Source organism: Eleutherodactylus coqui, chromosome 4, assembly GCF_035609145.1.
Source record: "Eleutherodactylus coqui strain aEleCoq1 chromosome 4, aEleCoq1.hap1, whole genome shotgun sequence".
NCBI classification, from domain to species: Eukaryota; Metazoa; Chordata; class Amphibia; order Anura; family Eleutherodactylidae; genus Eleutherodactylus; species Eleutherodactylus coqui.
The window spans coordinates 104,785,492-104,812,143 of NC_089840.1; the positions used below are offsets into that span (position 1 = coordinate 104,785,492).

The 26,652-nt window shown below is 43.3% G+C and overlaps 1 protein-coding gene across 2 annotated transcripts; it reads right to left on the bottom strand.

Annotated features, from left to right (window-relative positions):
* Positions 1-138: 138 nt before the first annotated feature.
* Positions 139-26,591, bottom strand: DYNLT3 (dynein light chain Tctex-type 3). Of its 2 annotated transcripts, none has more exons than XM_066599939.1 (5): positions 26,377-26,591; positions 17,475-17,516; positions 12,778-12,901; positions 3,633-3,710; positions 139-906 (listed from the first exon to the last, which is right to left on the bottom strand). In XM_066599939.1, the coding sequence occupies exons 1-5, from the start codon at positions 26,404-26,406 to the stop codon at positions 830-832; spliced, it is 351 nt and encodes a 116-aa protein (XP_066456036.1). In that variant the 5' UTR covers positions 26,407-26,591; the 3' UTR covers positions 139-829. The 2 variants fall into 2 exon arrangements, with proteins under 2 accessions (XP_066456036.1, XP_066456037.1); XM_066599940.1 differs by having other exon boundaries at positions 26,380-26,585.
* Positions 26,592-26,652: the final 61 nt, after the last annotated feature.

A 26,652-nucleotide genomic window follows, 5' to 3' on the forward strand; every position in this document is an offset into this window, starting at 1 on the left:
GGAGAACAATGATGACTACGGAGGAAAGGTGAAGTATCTGATTCCATCAAACCCCTGTTAGTAGACATCACTGCACACCGCATTGCACACACAAGAGGCTTCATATGCGCACTTAGAAAGAACGACTTAACTTTCACATGAGGTTATGAATGCATTTAATGCTTTAACTTTACATCCATACATATGTTGCAGTATACATGATACAATTTTTTTTTGCTTTCTGTCAATGTAAAATTGCTTCAATATTTTAAAATTATACTATGTTGCAAATTAATTAATACAAGTAACATGTCTTCAAGTTAAAGAGCAGTGCAAATGCCCCACAGCAAGTCAATGACAACATGCCGTAAGGCGCTCAAGGCAATAAATGACCAACGTAAAGCAATAATATAGCCAAGAGGAATGGAAAAGATTATCGTCCTAAGGTGATTAGCTACTACAGACCTCAGATGCGATGAGCATTAGATGTATATAAGGGTTTACATGAATCATTACTCGCAGTTATTCCCAAATTATAGAAGCAATAACTTATATTACGATTATTCTGTTTGTGTTTTCCGGTGCTCCGTTTTACTTCTAGTTGATATATTTCTATTCCTGAGAGTTTGCATATTGTTGAATATATTCTCTAGTTTATACTCTGTTACACATCATATGGCAGGCTATGGCAGTAGCGTGTTATTCCTACATGGAACTGTGCTTTATCCTGCCCTTAGAATAGACAGCTAAGCTGCTATAGTTTGGTAATGCAGATCATTGGCTTAACTTACAAGTGTCCGTTTTGTTAACATTAAAGCGTGCAAATGGCAAATATTTTCCTGACATTCAGTTATAGGTGTATGGCCACAGCAAAGACATTGACAACGCAATACATGGTCCGGTTTTCCCATCGCACTGTGCAGCTGCCTGAACACAAGAAAACAAAACAACATGGGTTTTAGTGAAGAGAAAAGTCAATATTCTTTACAATCAACCAATGTTGTAAATTTAGTTACTAATCTTAATAATAAAGAACAGAAGACTAAGTACTTACTGTAAGTGTTAGCTCTTCTGTTTTCTACTTTTTTTAATAACCATTTACTTGAATTTGTGCATCAGTTTATTTTGTCTTCTACATAACATTTTGTAAGAACTGCATCTTTTTGTATTAAAGCTTAAAACTTTAATAAGCTAATCCTTGTGGGCTCTGAACTGATAGCCTTTGATAATATTAACCCCATGACTGCTGGAGCAGAGTGTGTGATTGTATGTGAGACTTCTGGTACATTTACCAGGAAAAGTAACAGCATGTATATGCGGGTGCATGGACTGTGTTGGGGTACAATTTATGCTCCATTTGCAACCTGAGTGAAAAGGGGACGCAAAATTGGGTGAGTGAAAATAGATTAACCCCTTAACGACATGGCCTATTTTGGCGTTGAGGACCAAGCGATTTTTGATATTTTTCCATCTCCATTTTTCAAAAGCCATAACTTTTTTATTTTTCCGTCGACGCGGCCGTATAAGGGCTTGTTTTTTGCGTGGCAAACTGTAGATTTTTTTGGTATTATTTTTGGGTACCGTATTTTCCGGACTATAAGGCGCACATAAAATGCTGAGAATTTCTCAGAAATAGAAAGTGCGCCTTATAATCCGGTGCGCCTTATATATGAACCCGACAGTAAAGAAAGGGGTTCATACAGGATCCTTTACCTCTATCGTGGGCGGCATACCACAGCACACACCATGCTCCTCCCCCCCCCCCCCCCCAGTGCGCCTATGAATTTATTCTTCACTTGGGTTTTTACAGTACAGGTGCTCCCCGACTTGCGAACAGGTTCCGTTCCGGGAGCCCGTTCACAAGTCCGTTTTGTTCGCAAGTCAAACAAGTAGTAGTATGGAGCGGGATCGCGGGTGGATCCTGCTCCATACAACGTCGGGTGCCGGCTGTTCTTGCAGCGGGCACCCGGCGGCAGCAGTTCCGACGAGCCGCGCCGCTTGTCAGAACTGTTAACACTTTAAATACCGCTCTGACAGCGGTATTTAAAGTGTTAACAGTTCTAACGAGCGGCGCGGCTCATCAGAACTGCTGCCGCCGGGTGCCCGCTGTAAGAACAGCCTGCAACCGATGTTCAGGGGGCCCGTACAGCGTCCCACAATGAGATCGCGGGACGCTGTGCGGTTGCTAGGCAGCCGGGGACCTCCTGAAAGGCCCCAGGGCTGTCTATGCAGAGTGCCCATCTAGCGCACGACTTGCTAGGCGCTCTGCATAGACAGCCCTAGGGCCTTTCAGAAGGCCCCTGGCTGCCTAGCAACCGCGATCTGACCGGATAGGCTTCTATCAGGCTTGATAGAAGCCTCTCCGGCCCCTGCACAGCACTAATGTGCTGCGCCTTATAATCCAGTGCGCCTTATATATGAAACAAGATTGCTTATAATGCGCTCATAGAAAGTGCGCCTTATAATCCGGTGCGCCTTATAGTCCGGAAAATACAATACATAGACTACATTGTAAAACTTTCATTATTTTTTTTATGATCGTAGGGAAAGAAAATGCATCAATTCTGCCATAGATTTTTTATTTTTTTTTTAAGCGTTAATTATGCAGCATAAACGATATAACACATTTTTTTCTGCGGGTCGGTACGGTTACAACGATGACAAAAAATTTTTTTTATTTTTTGTTAGGTTTTTCCACTTTTCCACAATAAAAACCCTTTTTTTGGAAATTATTTTTTTCTAAACTCGCTGCATTCAAAGTGCTCTAACTTTTCTATTTTTCCATGGACGGAGCTCTGTGAGGGCTTATTTTTTGCGAGACGAGCTGTAGTTTTTATTGGTACCATTTTGGGGTAGATACGGTTTTTTTAATCACTTTTATTGCGTTTTATGGGAGGCAAAATGCTAAAAATTAGCATTTTGCCTCAGTTTTTTAACATTTTTTTTTACACTTTTTGTTGTGCAGGATAAAAAGCACATTCAATTTATTGTAAACGTTGTTACAGACGCGTCGATACAAAATATGTGGGGTTTTTAATTTTTTTTAGGCTACTATGAGAAAAAGCATAAAAAAAGGGGTTTTTAACATTGTTTTTTTTACATTTTTATTTTTTGAACTTTATTTTACTCTTTTTTTTTTACAACACTTGTGTCCCTCTGAGGGACTTTTACTGTAGCACTTCTGATCGCTGCGATAAGGCATGGCAGGGCTTCTTCCCTGCCATGCTTTATTTCTTACTATAGCGATCATAGGCTATGGCAGTGCAGGACGCCGATGTTATCGTGAGAGCCGGCTGGAGACACAGAGGGAGCGCGCTCCCTCTGTGAACCCTTTCCCTGCCGCGATCTACTTAGATCGCGACAGGGAAGGGGTTAACAGCGGGTGGGGCGCATCTCCGATGCCCCCCGCAGTTGCAGTGGGACGCCGGCTACTAGTGACAGCCAGCTCCCACTGCGGGATAGCGCGCGATCTGCTATGATCTCGCGCTATCCCTATGACGTAAGGGTACGTCATTATGCGGGAAGTACCCGCCTCCCATGACGTACCCTTACGTCATGGGGAGGGAAGGGGTTAAACCCTTGCAGTGCATGGTGGGAAAATGACTATATGACAGAATATAGGAAAGGTTTCAATAGTTAATACTCAGATTTACCATCAGTGGAGTTATCCCAAAATGAGGAACTTGCAGTGTGCAGACCGCCTCCCCGTTTCTGCATGACTGTACAGGTTACTGAAAGATAACAAGCCAAAAAGCATACAATGGTCAATCTCGATCTGGCATGACTCAGAATTTAACGACATAACGGATAACTACCTGCAGTAAAATGTGAATTATATATTTCCCATGAATGAATAATATAACTTACGTACTGCATCTGAATAGTTTGCTGCAACCAAAAATATAAACCAAACCAACTAAAACAGAAACTCTTGCGTGAATCCAAAACTAGATTTCTAGACAATACTTGGTAATGTATGGCAACTAAATGCATAGATTAACATATTATATAGAACGTAGACCCAAGTATTACAGGCGCACCGGCAACTTTACCCACCAACAGCAGTCAAAAATCAAGCACCCATGCAATTTCACTAATCTCCACTGGGGCTACGCTTTCCAAAGACAGTAAGGGGGCAGAGTGTCCTGACATGCATGCTATATGGTTAGGGGAAAAAAACACTTTCTGCAAGGTCAACTAATGATACCTCTGGGTTTTTGGACATGAACATAGTTAAGCGCTGCGGAATAAGTTGGCGCTATACAAATAAAGATTATATTATTAAACTTTTAAAGTTGAACAGTAGCTATATCCAAAAAAAATACAACAAAGTTAGATGTGAAGACTCAGACTCTGTACGTAGCCCCTTCTCACCTTGAAGAGAACAACAGGTGGTATTTAATCATTTATTTTACTGTTCTAGAAAGGGGTGGGGGGGGGGGGAAGATTCAGCAAGAGGGTGCTGCATATTCCTTCTGGAGTTCTGTTGCATGTCAGTTTCAGCATACCAATATTCAGTTTAATAGAACACATATGGCATCGACTGATGGCGACCGCAGCTTTAATCTCCACATATCAAGTGAAGCGACCAGCCCAGCAGGGTTTTAAAATCCCTGCTCAACTATTATGATGATGAGTAAGCTGCTGACATGGCCGCCTACAAGTTGTTTGTACTTGGACACACCTTGTCATTTTATAGTGATATAATTATGTAAGCAGACCTGTAGCAACACCTGAAGGTGCTGCATGCTCGGGTGATGAAGACACATGACCAATAATAATGCTTTACTGATTTGAGACAAAACTTAAAGGGTATTTCGGCACTAAAAACTGATGACCTATCCTCAGAATAGGTCATCAATAACAGATCAGCAGGGGTCCATCGCTCAAGACCCCTAAATCAGCGAATGACATGCTGCTAGAGACAGTCGCAACTCCAAAAGCACTGTCTGTAGCGCAGGGGCCTTGTTAGATGTTGCAGCTCTTTTTTACTCACTTCTATGGCCACTCGCTACAGACGGAGCTTTGACAGTTTCAGCCGTCCATAGCAACAGGTCATCTGCAACAGGAGTCCAAAGTGGCGTCCCGCCGATGTACTATTGGTGGCCTATCCTGAACATAGAGTCTGGCAATATTTGGGTACCACACTCCCAATTCTTCAGGTTGCATGTTCTGTTTAAGGATTCCTCAATCAGGTTTCAACCACAGGAAATAAAACACACACCAAAATTCGGGCAGAACTTTTTTTTTTTTTTTCAAATTATTTGCCATCTCCACCTTTTGCATCACACTCAGACACAAAAGGGAACTGGCCAAATATGTGAAGTTTCAGCATATTTAGGACCGCTCTCAAGCTATGTGTGGTTGGAATGGACTGTGGAGTACAGAAGGAACATTGGCCACAGCTGCATCAACCAATCCTATTGACAGGCAGCTGTGGCTGCTGATCCTCCTAAAGAGAGGGGGGGGGGGGGTGAAGAAAACGCATAATTCTGCATGAAGTATGATGTTAATGTAAGTTACCAATGGCTTTGCCCATGAAAACCCCTTTAATTATTTCATGTCATCTTTAAAATTCTGTTGGTTCTCTCTAGAAACATACAGAGCTCTTCTTCATTTTGCTGTCAGACATGTCACCTGTTAACTCAGTTCTATGGGTCTATTCAAAACGTGCAGCTAAAAACTGCAGAGGAAATAATGCCATGTGTTTTTCACAGTTTTTGATGACGTTTTATTGCTACAGCATCAAAAACTGTGGCAAATCATGGTAAAACCACACACTCCTTTTTTGGGTGAAGTTTTAACCCACAATTAATTTGTTGTTAAAGGGGTTGTCCCGCGAAAGCAAGTGGGGTTATACACTTCTGTATGGCCATATTAATGCACTTTGTAATATACATCGTGCATTAAATATGAGCCATACAGAAGTTATTCACTTACCTGTTCCGTTGCTAGCGTCCTCGTCTCCATGGCTCCGTCTAATTTCAGCGTCTAATCGCCCGATTAGACGCGCTTGCGCAGTCCGGTCTTCTCCCTGGTGAATGGGGCCGCTCGAGCTGGTCCTCGTAGCTCCGCCCCGTCACGTGTGCCGATTCCAGCCAATCAGGAGTCTGGAATCGGTAATGGACCGCACAGAGCCCACGGTGCACCATGGGAGAAGACCCGCAGTGCATCGTGGGTGAAGATCCCGGCGGCCATCTTAGTAAGGTAAAGAAGAAGTCGCCGCAGCGCGGGGATTCGGGTAAGTACTAAACGCTTTTTTTTTTAACACATGCATCGGGTTTGTCTCGCGCCGAACGGGGGGCCTATTGAAAAAAAAACAAAAACCCATTTCGGCGCGGGACAACCCCTTTAATGACTGGAAAAAAAAAGTTCTTGGCCCATAATGTGTGACTAACCCCTTAGCATAATTCCCTTTTTTGTTTAATTTAACGCTAACTGTTAATTTGGTGTTTCACGAGCCCTTCAGGACAGCACCAAATAAAAGGTTGTTCCCTGCCTTCTGTAGTGACAGGAACACAGGGAGGTTAAATAATCCCACCCCCAGAACCACCTCAGGTTTTTTTTTTTTTAATTACTATAACGGAAGATAGCAACCTTTCCAAACTGTCTATTGTACTGGTAAAAAACATTTAAGAGGGCGGGAACTAGAAGTGCTGTCATGAAAGGACTCATGAAAACCGAATTAACGGTAAGGATAATTCTCTTTTTTTCACTCCACCCCCCTTCATGACAGCACCCAATGGAGATCTAACAGATAAGTGGTCTAGGGAGGGACAATTGCTTGTAACACTTTTCGTCCAAATGCCGTTTCAAGCTGATGCTCTTTCAGGCCAGGAAGAAGAAACGGCTCTTGTGGAATGAGCTTCTATTAAATTAGGAGGGGATTTGCCTTGGGTTTCATGTGTCTCTTCAATAGCATTTTTTTATCCAATTGGCTAGAGTGCTTTTTGACTTTCTGCCCTTTATCTCCCCCCCAAATTGAATAACTAGATTGTTGTCTAGTATCCAAGGTTTCGTAGCCGCTAGGATTCTAGGCTTGTTGTCCTGACTTACAAAGTATGAAATATTTCCACTTCCCTATTTTTGCTTTATAGCAAAAGGAGGGAAGAATAATTTCTTAGTGGAGGCGAAAATCAGAAACAACCTTGGGAATAAACCAGTTCAAGTCTGATTATTATTTTGTCCTCCAAAGTTTTCATAAATGGATCATTAATAGAGATAGATTGTATTTCTCCTACTCTGTAAGGCCATAGTGATAGCCAGCAAAAATACTGCCATCCATGACAGGTGCTTAAGGTCACTTTTAGACAAGGGTACAAATGAGAAATCAGTTAACCCTGTCAGGACTGTATTAAGGCCCCAGGCTGCCACATTAGATCTCCTAGGAGGCCTTAATCTATCAGCAGCCTTTAGGAATTTGGAAATGAATATAGCTTCAGCTAAAGGGACCACATAGAAGCTAGAAAAACCTGCAATCTGAACTTTCAAAGTAGTACTACTGAAACCTTTGTTTAGTCCAACCTGTAAGAAATCATTGGAATATCCAGATCTAGGAAATCTGATAGATCAGAGCCTCTCCAGTCACAAAATTCCTTCTAGTATTTTCTACGATGTGACCTCTTTCTGACTATTTTAAAAGGGTTGTTATGACTTTGTCTGAAAGACCTCTATGTTTTATCATTTGCCTTTCAGGATCCATACTGATAATTTGAGTTTCTCAATGTTTGTGGAGAACTGGGCCCTGAAGAAAGAGGTCCAGCCCCTGATTAGAATATTAAAGGAGCTTCCAAAGTCAGACAGTTGCAAACTGGACACCAGCAACGATTCGTCCAGAAAGGAACTATCAAAATGAGGGTTGCTCTGCTCCTATACAACATCCAAAGAATTTGAGGAATTACTGAAAATGGGGGAAAGGCATAAGCCAACTCTATGTCCTTGTTTTGCGAAAGGGTGTCTTTTTCGGGGTGTAGGGAAAATAAATTGGTAGTCTGGTCATTTTTCCTTGATGCAAAAAGGTCTATCTGGAAAAGACCCAACTTGGATACCAGCATCCTGAAATATTTCTTGATGTGAGACCTTTCTCCTAGCTGTATCTTCTGGCTGCTGAGGAAGTCTACTGCAATATTTTCCTCTCTTTTTAGATGTATTTCTGATATTTTCCAGACTGATCTTTCTGACCCAGGAGAAGATTTTTGCAGCTAGTTTTTGTAGAAATGGGGATCTTGTTTCTCCTTTATGTCTGAGAAAGGAAACTGTGGCAATGATGTCTAAAGGTATTTTTATGTGATGGTATCGGATTTGATTCTCTAAAAATCGGAATAGCACTTCCTGTACGGCCTTTAGTTCTCGAAAATTTGAAGACATTACTCAGACTTCCCTTGACCTTCTTCCTTGAAGAAATTTGTTTTTAAAAAAGGGGTCCCCACCCTTCTTCGCTTGCATCCGTGGTTATTATCAATAGAGGTTCCTGGATCAACTCTACTCCTTGAGATAAATTTGCAATTTCCTTCCACCAGCAAAGGAAATGTTTTACTTTTGAAGTTGCTCTTATCCTTATATTTAGAGGGGCTTGTTTTTTTGTCCCAGGAGGACTGATTTTGCTGCAAAGTTCTGGAATAAGCTTGGGCCCACTATACTGCCAAAATACAAGATGTTATGGTAGTGGCCTTTTTATTCTGGAATGAAGATATTTTGAAATGATCTTTAATAATTTGTCTGCTGGAAGAAGAGTACATTGAGTGGTTGATTCAGTAAAACTGCTAGAACTAATGTTTGCCTTAAGGTATTGAGATCAGACTTCTGAAAGTTTCTGATACATCACATGTCTTGAAACAAAGTCTGAGTCAGTATCAAATGGTCATTTAGAATTGCCTTGGAGCTTGTGATTAGAAGGAAGTCATTGAGATATGCAAAGATGCTTATCTCCTGTTCTCCGAGAAAAGCCACCATCTCTATCACTACTTTGCTGAATACGCTGCGAGCAGATGAGATGCCAAAAAGGAAGACACTGAAATAGAAGACTGGTCTGCATTCCCTAATGGCAAACTTGTGGTATTTCTGGTACCACTAGGGTCAGAAACACAATCTTTTCTCCTTAGGGAGAGCACCTGGACAGTCCCAGTCATTGTTACAAGGCTTATATAAAGAGTCTAACTTTGGCTTGAAGGAATGCTGCCTTCCAATGAGTGGCACTGTGGAGGTATTATTCCACCTCCCTTATTTGCATTCCAGTACCCCTAGTATATAGGGACATGAAAGTTGGCATCTTTCAGATCTATTGTGCACATAAGGGAGTTTTGAGGAATCAGTGTGATGATGGTCCTTATGGATTCCATCCTAAATTTTCTGTAAAGTACAAATTTATTCAGATGCTTTAGATTTATCATCATTTTGAAGGACCAAGGATTTTTTTTTTACTAGAAAAAGATTCAAACAGAAACCTCCTCCTTGCTGATCTTGCGAGACTTGGACAATTGCTCCCAAAGCAATGAAATCTTGGATGTCTTTAAGAAATTGTTGCTGAAGAGTGATCTGAAACTTTCTGGGGGTGGGGGAGAAAATTCTATCTTGTAGCCAATTTCCATTATCTGTAGACTCATGGATTCTGGGTTAATTTTCTCCACTGAAGGAGACAGTTTGATAAATTTCCCCACACAGAATAGTAGTCATGTTTGGAAGAGGTTCCAGGTTTGGAATTGGGATTGAAAGGAAGCCTTTTCCTGATCCACCCACATTTTACCCTTCCAATTATACACTTTGGAAGGAGAATGCAGTCCAAGAAACAAAAAAAAAAAAACAACCTAAAACCTGATGCTTCTTACGTGGTTTATCCTCTGGAAACCCCTTCTTCATATATGCAGCTTTTTCAAACTTTCTATCCAAGTCTGGACTGATCTTGCCTTTTTATCCTTCTCAATAAGGTGTCAATATCATCTGAATCAAAGTAGTATTTTCTGCCATTCTGATCTGGATCAGAACACATCTCTTCACCCTCCTCCAATCCCACGTCTGAAACATAATCTAGAGTTTCAAGCTTGGAAGAAGAGGAATACGACACTCTAGGTCTCTTCCTAGGAGGCTTGTTACGAACAGAGGCATGAGAAAATGAAAATTCATTCTTGGAGACTGAATCTCTTCCCTTACAATGGATCTAATGTCCTACCTAAAGGGAAGCTTTGGCCTCTTTTAACACTTGATCAATACATTTCTTGGCATAATTTTTTATATACATCTTCCAAACGGATGTTACATATATTACATTTTTTAGGTTTTTTCCCCCATTTTTAACTTTGTTTTTGTGGCCGTTTCTGTCTCTCCCTAAGAGAAGGGGAATTAGTACCAGAACCAAAGGAGCATTGGTTTTTATGGGCCATAGACCCTACTCACAGTATTGAGAGTTGTTGCGTGTCCACCAGACTCAGGGAACCCTGTAGTTTGCTGGTCCATCTTAATAGGTATAATAGAAAAATCGAAAGAGAAGCCGGATTTCAATACAGACACCTGAATTCTCTCAGTCTCTCATATACCGAACAGGAGGGAAAGGGTGTTGATTCTAATCACATCTCTTTCTTGCCACTTGCTCACCTATGCTTATTGAGACCCGATAGAGAAGGCAGCTTTTACTTTCGCGGGCTTATGTATAAGCTAATGCGATAGCCCACTTCCGGCACTGCTGCCCCATTTTGCACCACGTGTGTGGTCCAATGCTACCAGAAATGGACTTTCCTCACACACTGCTCCTGTATGTCAGCTGAAAGGAACGTGTGTTAAGCCAGGGGACCTCTGTCCTGACAAGTGCTGGCAAATGGATCTTCTAGAAGGGAGGAGGCTCACAGACCCCGACCAATCCTCCATCTTATTTTCCCATGGTAAGTGCTGTAACGACAGCCCCCTCTGCAGGCTTCCCTTTGTAGAGACAGGAAAATACTGGGGTGGTTCTGCAGGGAGGGATTATTTAACCTGTGTTCCTCTCCCTACAGAAGGCGGGGAACAACCTCCATTAGGTGATGTCATGAAGGACAGAGGAGTGAAAATATAAATTTGAACAGTGAAATGTTGTAGAAGGAGTTAAGACATTTCTTACTTAATTATGATAATATTAAAGGGATGCCAAACCAGGGCTCCACTTAGGACCAGTTCACACACCGTGGAATTTTGTCTGTAGAATGCGAGCCAACAGTCGGCAGCAATGTGCAGTAGACTGTAAGTAAATGGGGTATTAACAAACTCCTCTCGCTTACAGCAGAAAAAAAAACAAGGCGCAAGATAGACATGCGGCAGATTTTTCAATCCACAGCATGCTCTATTTGTTGTGGAAAATCTGAGGATTTTCACTGCAGAATTCATCCAGTGCAACGCAATGAGTCAATTTCGGGTGAAAATCCACATGGTTTTTCTCTGTGATCATAACTTCAAAAAAAGATCAGTCAGCTGCTCTGATAAGAAGGAAGGGCTGCTTACCTTCACAGCTGCGTTCCTACAGATTCCTCCACTGTTTTTAGACCTCCCTCACACAGGCATTCGGCAAAGCGCCGTAGTTTCAATCGTGGCGCTTTGCCGCAATTTACTTTTATTTTCGGCAGCAACATCGCTTTTAGCACTCCCCATCAATGAGGTGCACTAAACGTCGAAAAATAGAACAGATTTCGCTCAAGAATTTTTTCCAGCGCCGCAATCGAGTGCCTGTCTGGGGGGTTCAATTGAAAACAATGGGAGCGCTATACTGTGGCGCTGAAAACGCTACGATAATTGCGGAAAAAAGCACCTGTGTGGGAGCGGCCTTATTTTTCTTGTAGCCCCCACTGTTCACCCGCAGTGGCTCCTGTTACTTACAGCAGTAGAAACTAGTCTAATGTCCAGCGGGCTGTGTCCCCCACCCCATGTCAATCAAATACAGCATCATCCATCGACACATATTTGTGCCATTTTTATGTGCTAAGACTATGGAGCTGTTATATAATATACTGCCCTTATGATCCAGGCGCATCGTGCAGGACGGCAGTCGATTCTACACTGACGTAATCCATAAGCGTCAGGTTGCCACAGTTACTTAGCTAACCAACTGAACTGCGCATGTGTCAGAAGCGTATGTCAGAAGCTTGAGGAGGGCGTCTTACAGTTCGTCGAAATGCGTTGCAATTGTTTATGAACTTTTATTTGACTTCATGTTGATTGTCGTAAACTAAATAAATGTTATTCGGGGAATTAGTCTGAAAGACTTTGTGGAAAAGCAGCTTCCTTGACACAGTCCACAGCAGGAGCGCGGACATTATATATTTTTCTCTTACTTTTGGTTCATTATTCCCCACTTGGATTGGGGATTTTTTGTTCTGCTGCTCTCCCTTTCACGTTGGGATAGTTGGGAGGACTACACAAGTTGTTTGACTACAAGCACACCAGGATCATCGGTGCAGGCGGGATGCCCTCTTTGTAGTAGGGGTCCCGCTATGCACCAGGCGAGTCCATCTTCATTACTTGCTGTTGGGTGGCGCGGATCATTATTCTATGATAGTTTTTTCTATAAGATTCCATAGGACTACAATGTAAAAAAAAAAAATAGCACGCTAAATTAAATGAATTATGAAGGTATTCCCCACCAGAAGCACTGATATCTGGGGAGAGTATGTTCGTACGCACAGTACTATGGAGCGTCGATGGTGGTGCACAGAGACTGCGGGGCTCTGAACCCAGGAGAGGCCAAGTACAAAGCTGCATACATGAACACACAGGCACAAGGATCTGCCATCCATGACAGTACGTTATCCCATTCATAAACCATTTCATACGTTACCTTACCGATATATTTAAAGGCTTTTTCCATCTTTACTAGAAGGCTTAAAGATTGTTCAACCACGGCAGACATCCACTCATTGACTCTACTTTCGTCGTAGTCCACTCCACCCAGGATGACGTCTACACACTGGATTAGGAGAACAAACATTAGCTTCAATTTTATCGTAAAAAGAACAGTTTTAGGGCAATGAAAATATAGGTAATTGAGTTTTTTCTTAAAATTTATGTACACTTATTATGGACTATATTAAAGAGCTATATAATAAGCGTTTATCTAAGGCTATGTGCATATTAGCGTTTTCCGATTCCACTGGGTTATCCATTGCTGTTTAACATAAAGAACAGCGCAATTGGCGGCGACAAATCCCTCGGTGTCAGTGCTGAAAGCGAAACGAAGTTCACCTGTTCTAATTTTAACGGGTAACTACTTGGCAGCGCCGCTCAATGCACTGCGGCGGCGGCGGCTTTCAGCGCTGACACCGAGGGAACAACGGGGAAGGTAAGTATAACACTTACATCCCCGTTCTCAGCGGGTCGCCTATTTTCAGGCCATAAACTTAGGTTATAGGGTAAAAGTAGGCGACAAATTCTCTTTAAAATCACTCATTTCAAATTCTAGTATTCAGCCATGAATGGTCTCCTAAGTCGCAGACAATGAATAGCGGCATTGTTGTGTTCTGAAATTACGTAATGTGTCTACCATGGAAACATTGTCTACACTACACCATGGTCTTCGTTACGCCAATGACTACACAGCATCATGTAGAAGAAAGCCTACACAGGAATAATTATGTACCAGTGATAAAGAACAATGACATGGTTCATTCATTTTTAACCCCATGTATACTGCAAGTGTCCGATAAAGCATCTAGGTTTTACGCTTACATTGCAATGAACCTATAAACACAGCTGTCTCTGGGAATGCTTGGAGACAGCTAGTTGATAAGCCCATCATTCATTGCAGACTCCTGAACCGCTCTATCTGTATAGGCAAATTTCATGCAAAACATATAAGAAACCAAACCTATGAACTTTGCTATTCAGGAGTCTAGAAAACTATGTAACAATCCTGTGGAAGCTGTAATGGTAGTCAATGTGGTTTGCAAGTTGCCTGGTGAAGACAACCAAAAGAAATGAATATTAATGATATCCTGACATTGGATGGAAATGTTATGGAAGTGAAAGGCACAAGACACACACAGACACTAGTATATTATATATATATTATATATATACACACACACACACACACACACACACACAAACATACATACATACACACACACACACACACATTATATATCACTATATATATATATATATATATATATATATATATATATATATATACATACACATACACACACACACACACACACACACACACACATACATATACACACACACACAGAGGGTGGATAAAAATATGGAAACCCTGTACAAAATAAATGGGATTTTAATCATTAGCACTGAGCTGCCCCTTTGACCCCTGCTGGGCTGGGAGCTTTCCTGCCAAATTTGTGTTTTACTTCACCTCTTGCCCTGCTCTGGGTGGTTTTGGGAGCCAGCTAGTAACGGCAGCTGAGTGGCTTAAACCCCTGACTAATGGAAACTTGTTGCTTTGTCAGATGTTCACTTCTGCCCAGCAGCATCTGTGTCATATTACCTCCACTTAAAATCGGTCTCTACATGTGTTATTGAAATGGGTTTTAGAATCCCATGTAACTTAAATCATGCATTTGGTACGGTGTTTTCATACACAGACACACAACACATATATATATATATATATATATATATATATATATATATATATATACATACATACATACATACACACAGACACACACACATATGTGTGTGTATACATATATACACTAAAAAAAAAAAAGAAGCAAAGTCCCAATACACTTAAATCCTAGGAAGGGGGATTGGGTACAAGAAGTTTAGAGAAAACAGAAGGCTAAAAAAAAACGCTCCTCTGTTGGAATAGCTTTCATCTTGTTCCTCTTAAGAGGGACAATTCTTGATATTAAGGAGGAATTGCATGGAAGATGCGGATTTTGAGAAGAAAGCATTGGCTCTAAAGAGCCAATTTCAACAGAGCGGTTACCCTGATGAGATTTTATTAATAAAATATATCCTTTTGAGCAAAATCAGAAAAAAGACCATCTGCTGGTCCCTAGAGCCCGTCCTCAGAATACCAAGGTCATTAAGATCATAAGGACATATCATGTTCGGTCAAAAGAGATTTATAAGATTTTTGACCATCACTGGGATTTGCTGTGGGAGGATATGGATTTAGCAGAAGCCTTATAGAACGCTCTTCCATTACTTTTAGCAGAGGAAGACATTTCTGCGACAGACTGGTACACAGCCATCTTGTACCACCCTCTCCTCAGAATGCTGGCTCGTCGTAGTGCATCTAAGGGTACTTGGCCTTGTTTTGTGTGCCAATTTATCTGTAGGAGCACTCATTTTGTGAGTGCCATGACTAATAAATGGTGTGATAAAAGGGAATCTATTAACTGTAAAACACATAATTTCCTCTATTTGGCTACGTTCCCATGCTACTATGTGGGGAAAACCACACAGCAATTTAGGAGACGGATTTTAGCCCACATAGGCAACATCTTACGTGACGAACCAATGCCTGGTTTATAAATATATACCACAACACTATCACCTTGCTTACATATCAAGGCAATACGTCCAAATGGAAGATGGGATCTGCATAGAAAACTTTTACAAGAGGAGGCAATGTGGATTCAGTCATGATAGCGGTAAACCGGAGGGGGACTTAATGAGCTATTATTCTTTTCATTTTTTATATATAGTTTCCTTTTTCTTTTGCGGTGCCCCTCCGTATATGAAAGCACAGTCAGATGCACTTTCTTATGTAGTTGAAAAACAGTTTGCGTTGGCATGCCAGTCTTGACAAGAGTTCAAAAAGTCAACTTTCGGGCCTCCCTATGGTGAATGTAGTCCTTTGGAAATTTTACCGTATACATTCAAGGTGCTTTTAGACAGAACGATTATCACTTAAAGAAATTGTTCAAACAAATGAAATTGAACGATAATCGTTCAGTTTAAACGCGAACCAACAACGAACGAGAATTGCGCACTTCCCGTTCAGTATCAGCGGGACTAAAAATCATTGTTGGCTCGTTCACTTGTCGTTCCTGTTAAAGAAATCACCAGATCAGGTAAAAGTGTTACTAAAAAGTCGTATAATCTTCCCAGACTGAGATGGTCTATATGTGTTAAAATCAAGATTTGGCAAAAACATCCCACGATCTGGGATACCGACCATCAGTGTCACACAATACATGTCCATCCCCCACACACCATTAGTTGTAGTCAGGAGATTCTTGGGAAAAGGACGATTCCTCTAACATTCCGTTTAAACAGCGCTCGGTCAGTGTTGCATATGGTAACGGGAAACGCTGAACGAGAAGTGAACGATTCTCAAAGATAAACCTGCCTGTTTAAACAGGCTGCGCAAACGAGCCATTGATGACGTCACCAGCTCGCGTGCGAACGAGAATCGTGCAGTTTTTGCTTAGCGTAAAAGGAGCCTTATATCCTCAAATGACCGTGTAGTACTGCGCCGGATGACCTACAATAGAAAATGCTGACTATTCAAAGTGACCTTCTCAGTTCACATGAAGGTAGTAAATATAACTAACCGAGATTATGGCTTTCTACTAGCAGATGATGACCAAGCTGCAAGCCTTTCCAAATACAAGTTCACTGACCGGGAAATAATAGTAGGGGTCAGGAAACAATTGGTCAGTAAATACTTCCCGATCCCGGGGCTTACAACACAAAATGCTTTGTGCTTATCCTACACTACTATGCCACAAAACAAGCCAAAGCCTCGTGATACAGAATTACAATGTGAACCGAAATCTAGATCCCAGCTTATCAGTATATACAGCCTGGATACATTGTAAGGAACCTTATATCACACTATACAAAGAAATCCATGGATAAAGATGGTGTGGAAGCTGAGAAAAAGCTGTTCTGCATGATCTGAGGCGCAGAGCTGGATTCTGAACAGCTGCTTTTACCGATGACACAAGCAGGAACTGGTAATGAATAGCCGCTGGACGACCACCCTGAACAGGATGTCCTCTCCGTACTTGGGCTACTAATGCTTAATCTTTGCATCTGATAGGATGTATCTGCTTACATGTAAATATTGCGCTAAACAAATATTGCTTTATTATGGGACAAGAAGGATCCACAAGACTTTATATCTGTACACAGGGAATGATGGCACGAAGCTCCAGCCAGTGATCGCCAACTCACACAACTGGTCATGGCAGCTCTGGTTGGGCATTCGTCTTGGACTTCCACAAAGTCATTGTAAAGTGAAAATCCAAATCATGACAGATCTGAAAATCCCCATTATGCCCCCAAATCCATATCGGAAAACTATGTTCCACATGAATAGACAAATGTAGTGTACAGTTTATTGTAGCAGCTTTGTTGTGTGGAGTCTACAGCACAGACACCATGTTTATATGAAAAAGAACAACAAAAGCACAAACATCAAAACACAACAGACCACCAACACAAACAGCAGCCTTCAGTAGGAGGAGGAAAGAAGGGTATATTAGTAGGTTGTTTTGCAAATAAAGGTATTTATGAATTCTTTATTATGACCCCCTACAACAGATGCACCACGGATTTACCTCCTTCACAACGCTGCTTGCTTCATCTCCACTGAAAGACATCTGTAAATAAAAGGAAGCGTTTAACAGGTATGAAATAACTAAGATAATACATTGTGATGAGCTTCTCATGTAACCATCTTCCCATATAGTCTCATATCCACCATTATGTCTGGGTGAACAGTAGATATCTGTCGTGCCCTCATTGGGACAGAGCAGGGGAAGGTTTAGCAGGGTCTGCATCAAATATCAAGAGGGGATCCCTTACCTCCAGAAACCCCGCAAAACTACAGTAACAGATAAACAGCTTAAGGGCTCATTCAGACGACCGTATATCGGCCGGGTATTCACGCCGGCCAACATACGGCGTCCCTCTCTGCAGGGGGAGGAGGGTGGAAGAGTCGGGAGCAGTGCACCGAGCTCCCGCCCCCTCCTCACCCCCGACACTATTTGCAATGGGAGGAGGTGGGATGGGGCGGGGCTAAGTCCCACAACTTAAAGGGGTTGTCCCGCGGCAGCAAGTGGGTCTATACACTTCTGTATGGCCATATTAATGCACTTTGTAATGTACATTGTGCATTAATTATGAGCCATACAGAAGTTATGAGAAGTTTTTCACTTACCTGCTCCGTTGCTAGCGTCCTCGTTTCCATGGAGCCGACTAATTTTCGGCGTCTAATGGCCAAATTAGCCGCGCTTGCGCAGTCCGGGTCTTCTTCTTTTCTCAATGGGGCCGCTCGTGCAGGATGCCGGCTCCGTGTAGCTCCGCCCCGTCACGTGCCGATTCCAGCCAATCAGGAGGCTGGAATCGGCAATGGACCGCACAGAAGCCCTGCGGTCCACCGAGGGAGAAGATCCCGGCGACCATCTTCAACCGGTAAGTAAGAAGTCACCGGAGCGCGGGGATTCAGGTAAGCGCTGTGCGGTTTTTTTTTTAAGTCCCTGCATCGGGGTTGTCTCGCGCCGAACGGGGAGGGGGGGGTGGTTTGAAAAAAAAAAAAAAAAAACCTTTCGGCGCGGGACAACCCCTTTAACTTCACCCCACCTATCTCATTGCAAATAGTGCAGAGGGACGGAGAGGGGGCGTGAGCTCAGAGCACTGCTCCCGGCTCTTCCAGCCTCCTCCCCCTGCAGAGAGAGATGAGGTATATGAAGCGGCGTGAATACCCAGTCGATATACGGCCGTCTGAATAAGCCCTAAGGGGGTTCTCCAGATAGCGCCGGCTGTCAGTGTCAGGCTACAGCAGGGTATCCATAGATAAATAAGAAGCAGCACCATAAAAAAATTCTTCGGCATCTTCTAAAAGATAAGTTACTCATCTTTATTTGGACATCCAGGAATAAAAAATGGCGGAGCGACGTTTCGGCCGATACAACGGCCTTTGTCAAGCTGATGTTGAGAACTTTCTACCTTCAGGCCGGTGTCACACAGGTGTAGGCACTTTTACGCTGCATATTTGCACGCACATGAGCATGTTTTAGGCCGGCTTCGCACGGAGGGGTCTGCCTGCGCCATACGCACAGAATAGAACTCATTGATTTCAATAGGTTCTATGACATGTGCGGATTTTGGCGTGTAAAAAAACAGAACGTGTTCAATCTTTCTGCGAATTTGTGCACCAAACATCAATGGGGGGGGGGGTGAAGCAATTAGTGTAATTAGGTCAATATGTGCTCTCCGTGCACACGGAGCATGCTGGGTTGTTTTGCGCAAACAAAATATGAGTGCAAAACACGCTTATGTAAATTAACCCACTGAAATCAATGAGTTCCAGTCACTGTGGATCGTGTGCTAATTTTTTAAAACTGTAATGGCACCTCATATTTTTTTTAAAGCCTCTAGAGACTTCAATGAGGAAAACACAAGCTAAAATAAGACAGTCAGAGCGTTCCATGTACCAATAGGAAATCAATGCCAAGTCACATGGTCATCGAGGATACAATATGCAGATAAGCACTAATGAGACGCAGTATTGTGGCGAGTCTGGGGAAGTATCCAAGGGCGTTTACCAGCATAAAATATAGCTTTCATATAAAAGACGGAGACATTTATCCCTTTCACATGATGGTCACGCAGAAGCCTCGGAGCGGAGAAAACATTTCATGTAAGATTACTTGGTGAAAATATTATATAAAACAATCAGAAAGATTCCTACATTGCTGGAAGTTTGTGTCAGGATACCAGCGGTCAGACGGGGACCCTTATCTGTATTAGGGCTCTTTCACACGGTCGTAGGTGTTTTTACGTGCGCTCATCGGCACCATAAAAACGTGTGAATGGGTGCACGAATCTAATACTTGTGTGCCCGTTCAGACAGCACAGCGCATATAGACCGAGGCCGGATTGCCGTTGCTTCCCCTAACCTCCCCAGCTCACCTCTTCTCTCCTCCCCTCCAGCTATTTGCAATGGGAGTGGGCGGAATGGGGGCGGAGCTAAGCACCCGTCTTGCCCCTCGTCTGCAGCCAGCAATGGGAGGGGTGGAGCTTAGCCGGAGGGGAGGAGAGAAGAGGGAAGGAATTTAGCAGTCATGCTGCTAAACTCTCTCCCACCTCCCTTTTCTGGCCGCTGTCATTGGCTCCCATAGAAGCCTATGCAGCGGCCGACATATTCCGGCCGGAAAGATAGTTCCAGGACTTGAAAGCACTAGGCACTATATTGGCCCGGCCAGGCGCTTTTACGCCGCAAGGATACGGCCATTGGAATCCAATGCATCAGATCGTAGCGTATAGCGGCCGGCCGTGAAAACGGTGGCCGATATATGTTCGTGTGAAACAGCCCTTAGGGTGCATTCACACCGGCGATCTTCACGTAGAGCTCCGTCCAATATTGATATGATGGAACTTGAACGTAGAAATAACACACTGGATTTGAAAAAAAATGTCAATGCGGTTCCCATTTTTGGATGATTACCTGCAAGGAATCGACCACTATTTCCTATGAGATCTTTCACCCTTTCCAATCCAATTTGATCCCGCACGCTCCCCAGCTCTTATTCAGTGCGGTGTGGATTCCTTGGAATAACTCATGGTGTCATGGTGCTTCTCTCTAGTCATACCGGGGCTCTGGGTTTGGCTTTTTATGCATAAACTTTTCTATACAGGAAAAAACTAAAATAAACGGAAAAAAGCATACAAAAAAAAAAAAATGAAGATTGCTGTTCTTTATTTACATTAAGCTTTTCAGAGGGTCAAAAACTGCCATAAAAAGTGTGTGAAGGAAGCCTAATGAATCCTTTAGGAATGATTCCAAGGGGCGGAAGATTAGCACACTAGCTCCTGCCCCCTTCCTTGCCAAGAGTCGGCGAATGGGCAGAAAGGGGGAGGCAGTTTAGCAAAGATGCCCCCTCATTCTGGGCTCGGCATATATGCGCCATACCCGGGCTGTCTGAACGGGCGCACAAACGGCAGATTTATGCGCCCGTTCACGTGATTTTCGGCTGAGACATGGCCGATTGAAAAGCAATACACTCATGTGAAAGAGCCATAAGGCTGCTTTCCCACGGCTGAGAAAATTGTGCAAGGTTTGTGCATAGCATGGCGCACAAACATGAATCCCATTCTTTTAAATGGAGTCCTATACATGAGCGATTCCTTTTCCTGCAGTAACGTCTGGCACATGATGTGGTCCGGCCCTCTCAATACCACCTTTTGGTTAGAATTCTTTTGACTATATCTATCACCTTGCTTTTCCTAAAGGGGTTTTCCAAGGAAACACTACTATTTGGCTGGGGTCCAGGCACTCGCTTTCAGCACTACAACACACGGGAATACAGAATGGAGGCAGTTAGCGCTACCCTCTGAGTAGTGGCCAGCACAGGTCATTACATGCACCGCTCTCATTATAAGCAATGACAGCTGCACCTGCAATTACAAGCGCCGTCCACTACATAGCAGTCAGAGCATCAGCTTCCGTACTGTGTATTGTGGTGTTGACTGCGGGCGTCCGATCAGCCGTGGTCCCCCAAGTGGTGGAACCCAGAAGATCAAATATTAAGGACCTGTTGATAAGGCACCGGTAGTATTTGCCTGGAAAACCATATCAACATGTAATTGTACTGATCAACTTTTTATACTGTTTCGAAAACTTTAAGTAGATGGAACTTACCATTTTTTAAAAACTCATTTTAGACTAAGGCCGGGGCGCACTCAGTCATTAGTGTAAAACGCTGTCATGCACAGTCCACCTCTTAAGGGGTTGTTGTTTACATTTCCAATGCTGTGGCTTTGCAACAATGTAATTGTGTAGGGGCGGCGCTGATTACAGGCCTCTAGAGAACAACGGGCTCTCTCACACTGTAAAATAGAACATGCTCCCGTGAGCCGGCCGAAGTGTCCGTAAAGCTTTGATCTCCTGAGGCCGCTGTCATACGGTCAAGAAAATCATGCAGGATTTGTGCTTTACGAGACGCAGAATTATCAACCAGATTCTTTTGGAGTCATGTAAATAAACGATGCGGGGAAAAAAAAGCGTGGCATGTCCTATGTTTGGGCGTCCCCTCGGAACGCATCGCCTATTGTTTTTAATGAAGCCGACAAAACCATTGCATGGCGTGAGAGGCGCACACAGGGTTTCACATTGTAAACAATGGGAGGCACTTGCCGATCCTCGGCCGCGGCTTTCCGCTGTGTCGGAGGATGCTACTTCCCTGAAATGATGCAAAGTATTTCCTGCACAGCGTATCTGCAGGGAAATCGCACGTTCCCGATTTTGGGCTGATATTGTGCTCTCCCGTGTGAAATTAGCCTTAAGATCACAGTTTTTGTGGCTGGTAAAGGATGCCACGTTTGTTTCGTTTTTTTCCAGGCCCATAGAGAAAGCTAAAGTTTTGTCCACATCTATGTTGGAGGCCCCATAACAAGGAAACAGCCTCCATAGCCCCATGTGAACGGTGCCCAACATCTGGCTGCAGGCTTTCCCCCTCCATCTTTTTCAGAAAAGTACGAAAATCCTGTTGGGGTAAATACTACAAAATCTGTGACAACATCAGTTCTGCTACATCACTGTTTTATCGTCAAGCTGGTCACCCGATTGCTGCCTTGTCCTTTTCCAATATGACGGTCTCATTTTTTTGCCTTGACAAGGGCCCTCTCACACCCGAGTCCGGGATCCGTTGGGGCGTTCCGTCTCCCTGCTACATTTTTTTGACCGTTTTTTTTACCCATCCATTTCAATAGGGTTTCAAAAAATACAAAGGAAACGGAAAACTGTGTGGTTTCTATTACTTTGGACTTAAACCAGTGCTGCAGACTGCGCTATTTTTCCGTCTCATAAAATAGAAAACAAATGGAACGGGAGCGGACAGAAAACTTTCAGTTTGTTTTCCCTGTCTTTGAAAACTCCATTTAAATGAATGCGGGGGAAAAAAAAACCCCAAAAACAAGCAAACAAAAAAAACGGCTCAGTTTTAATTCGGTTTCTCAGTTCCACAAACGGAGCAAAGAGGCGGAGCGCGCGAACGCGGGTGTGAAGGGTCTTTACTGCTTCTCTTTTTACTGTAAAATAAAATGTTAAATAAAAAAGAACGAACGACACGAAGGTGTTTTATAGTCCCAGCCGCGGTCTTCGGCTTCTATGAATCACAGGATGCTTCTCCGTAAGTGGCAGAATGGATACAAAGGTGCCTCATAAAAGTCTATGGAAAGTCTGACTCACTTGGTAGCTTCGGAGCAAAAAATATGATGGATCCAAACGGAGGCGGAGCTCCGGGGTAAAGATCATACCGCTGACTGCACGGAGGAGGCCGAACTCACACCAGCGTGTTTGTGCGCGCAAAATCTGCACACACAATATGATCTCAACGGGTTCATACTCTATTTGTTTTTGCGCTTGTTTTATGCACATGCGGGAAAAAACGCAGCATGCTTTATTTTTGTGTGCACACTCAATACCTGCGCGATTGTGCAATTTCGCAGGAAAAAGAACACATGTGGAACTTATTAGGCTTAATGGGAGTGCGGCTGTGTCTCGCACACTGGAAGCGCAACAGTAATATGCGCAAAAATGTTGGCAAAAGGGCATCATTCACAGTGCAAATGTGCTGCGCTTACGCAGGTGTTTTTGCGCATACATCCATGTTAGGCCGGTTTCACACGGTCGAGAAAATCGTGCAAGATTTGTGTGATGTGAAAGTAGGGTGTATGAAAATAGGCTTAGTCCACCCTAATACACACAAAAACAAACATGGCAGGCAGCCAATCACATCAGATTTAGATTTATTAGAACAGGTGAAGGGACTATTGAAGTAGCCGTCCAATCAGATTCTAGCGCTAATTCTTCAGAAGCCCTTTTAAAGCAGTGACCTGAATTGTTGATACATGAAACTCAGTTTTTACTTATTGCATTTTTGGTAAATCTGCTTGTTCTTATTCAGTCGTTGCTCCAGAATAAGTGTTGGCCACGAGTAACATGCCTGCTAGTTTTCATACATTATTCCACAGAATGAGGCCGCAGTCCTGGGTAAACGACAGGAGAAGTAAGCTGCATACGGTCCGTGTTAAGAATATGGCTGTGCACCGTATACACTCAGTGAAATCAATGAGGGCCATACCTGCAGTTACCAGCACTACAATGAGGTCGGCGCAGAGGCTTCTGCTGCTTCCGCTCCGACCTCTGTGCTATTGCGGCACTGGCAGCATGCACTAGCTCAGCTAATCGGTCAGGTTCCTGAGCGACTGACCTCGGACGATCAACTATTGAGGACCTATCCTGATGATAGGTCATCAATAGTGTTTCCCTGGAAAACCCCTTCTCGCCACAAAGCGTACCTGTCCGTCCTGGCAGGGAGGTACTTAGCGCAACAGGACGTACAGTTACGCCCTGTGGATAGTGCAAGATCAGAAGAGATCCCACACTATCTGGCAGCGGGAGCTGGCTGTCACTGTTAGCCAGCCTCCTGCTGCAACACCGGGGGTGTATCAGGACAGCAACCCCCGCTGTTAACCCCTTACACTCCACTCTATGTAGATCGCGGCATGTAAAGGGTTCACAGAGGAAGTGCACTCCCTCTGTGACATTATTGGACTCTCGGGATATAATTGCAGAGAGCCCGACAGGTTGCCATGGCAACAGGATGCCAGATACAGGCATCCTGCATTGCCAGAACAGTGTCAAAATTTAAAAAAAAAAAGGTTAAAAAAACCCTTTTTTGTGCTTTTTTTTACCCTATTAGTATAAAAAAGTTTTTTTTTAAATTGAAATCCCACATATTTGGTATCATCGTACCCGTAACGACTCACACAACAAATTGAACACACATTTTAACCTGCAAGGCAAAAAGCGTGGGAAAAAAAACAGAGGCAAAATGCTTTTTTTTTTTTTTCATTTTGCCTCTCAAAAAAAAGCAATAAAAGTGATCAAAAAAGTTGTATGTACCCCAAAGTGGAACCCATAAAAAACTACAGTTCATCACGCAAAAACAAGCCCTCACAGAGCTCCGTCCATGGAAAAATAAAAAAGTTATAGAACTTCAGAGCTTTGAGGCTGGGGTCACACAGGATGGAATTCTCGCGGAATGGCCGAACCAAAAAAACGCAGCTTCAAAACCCGCGGCCTTTAGCCATGGGTTTTGGAGTGCTTTCGCCGTCGGCATTCCGCTGTGGCTTTCTCTCCCCATAGAGAGGGGAAAGGCCGCCGCGGAAAAGAATTGATGTGCTGTAAAATCGGATTCTGCGCTGCATGTCAGTTTTCGTGTGGATTGGCCGCTGCATGTGGATGAGATTTTTGCAAAATCTCATCCACTTTGCTGTCTAATCCCGGGATTGGGAGACGCGGGCGGAATTGCCGTGCGGACCTTCCGCCCGGAAATTCCGTGGCACTTCCACCCTGTGTGAACCCAGCCTAACTGCAGCAATTTAGAAAAACAAACTTTTTAAAAAAAAGGGTTGCAAATAGTGCAGAGGGGTGGAAAGGGGGTGGAGTGGAGGCAGAGAGGGGGAGGGACCTCAGAACACTGCTCCCGGATCTTCCAGCCTCCTCCCCCTGCAGAAAGGGACGCCGTATATCGGCGTGAATAAGCCCTAACACTGTAAAAAAAAAAAAAAAAAAGCACCACAAAAAACAATGCCACAAATTATGCATTTTCTCTCCCTGCGATCATAAAAAAAAAATTACAAAAGTTTTACAATATAGTCTATGTACCCAAATGGCACCGATAAAAACTACAGTTCGCCACACAAAAAAACAAGCCCTTATAGCGGTGTTAATAGAAAAATAAAAAAAAGTTATGGCTTTTGAAAAATGGAGAAAATAGGCCATGTCCTTAAGGGGTTAATGATATGTGTTGGGAAACTACAAGTCTAAGGCTGGCGTGATAGAGCGGATGTGTTTTTGCACATCGGCGATGCATATTTGTGTTCTATTTTTTCAATTCGTATGCAAATACAAATAGCTTGTGCGCACAAAAATGCAGCACTCACTGCGCAAAAGTACGTGCAAATGTGCATCCGCTTGTGTGACCCCGGCCCAAAGATGCTTTTACGTGCAACGATTATTAAAAATTAAAAATCTAATACCGCTGGATCGCCTGAATCTGAGCGATAATCGTTGTGTAAACACGACCAACGATTGGAGAACTAACTAAATAATCCGTTCGCTTGTCGCTCATTTTATGCAAGCGTGAAAATCACGGTTGGCTCATTCACTAATCGCATGGTTTAAACAGCGCTCGTCCAGTGGTACCGCGAACTATATGATTTAGCCGTGCTCCTAGACTGACCGCCTGAGTAAACTGCGCCATTGTTTGGTAGTTCGCAAAATTCTCGCTACATATAAAAGTACGCGAAAGAGTTTCAGCGCCCCGTACAGAGGAGCGATTCAGCCATGGAACCCCATTTCCCCTACTGATAAGTCAGCCCTGTACTGTGGCCACAGCTGCACCCACATTACAGTAGGCTTACTGTGCAGCTGCCTGGCACTGTGTACACTACCTCGGCCTTGTGCTGATGCTCCTCCATGTCGCTCAGGCACGGGGACAGGTAGGTGACACTTATCTTCCAGCTCTCCGCCCGATGTCATCAGCCGCCCTGCTGTGCACATAAAACTCTACATTCGCCACTGAACAGTATTGTCCTTCCCGGCTTCCCGTAGTTCATACTATGCAGGAGGAGACTCACTGTGCGTCGTGCGCATATATTGTATTTCAGCCCAAGTTCAGTAGCAGTGAGCAATTCCAGCAACCTGATTGATTGTTTGGGTTGTCC

Excerpts from the sequence above, each read along its gene's own strand:
- DYNLT3 (XM_066599939.1), bottom strand. The coding sequence starts at position 26,406 with ATGGAGGAGCATCAGCACAAGGCCGAGGTA. Across the intron at positions 17,517-26,376 it reads ATCAGCACAAGGCCGAGGTA|ATGTCTTTCAGTGGAGATGA; the intron begins GTGTACACAGTG and ends TTTTATTTACAG. Across the intron at positions 3,711-12,777 it reads AAAAGCCTTTAAATATATCG|TAACCTGTACAGTCATGCAG; the intron begins GTAAGGTAACGT and ends GTTATCTTTCAG.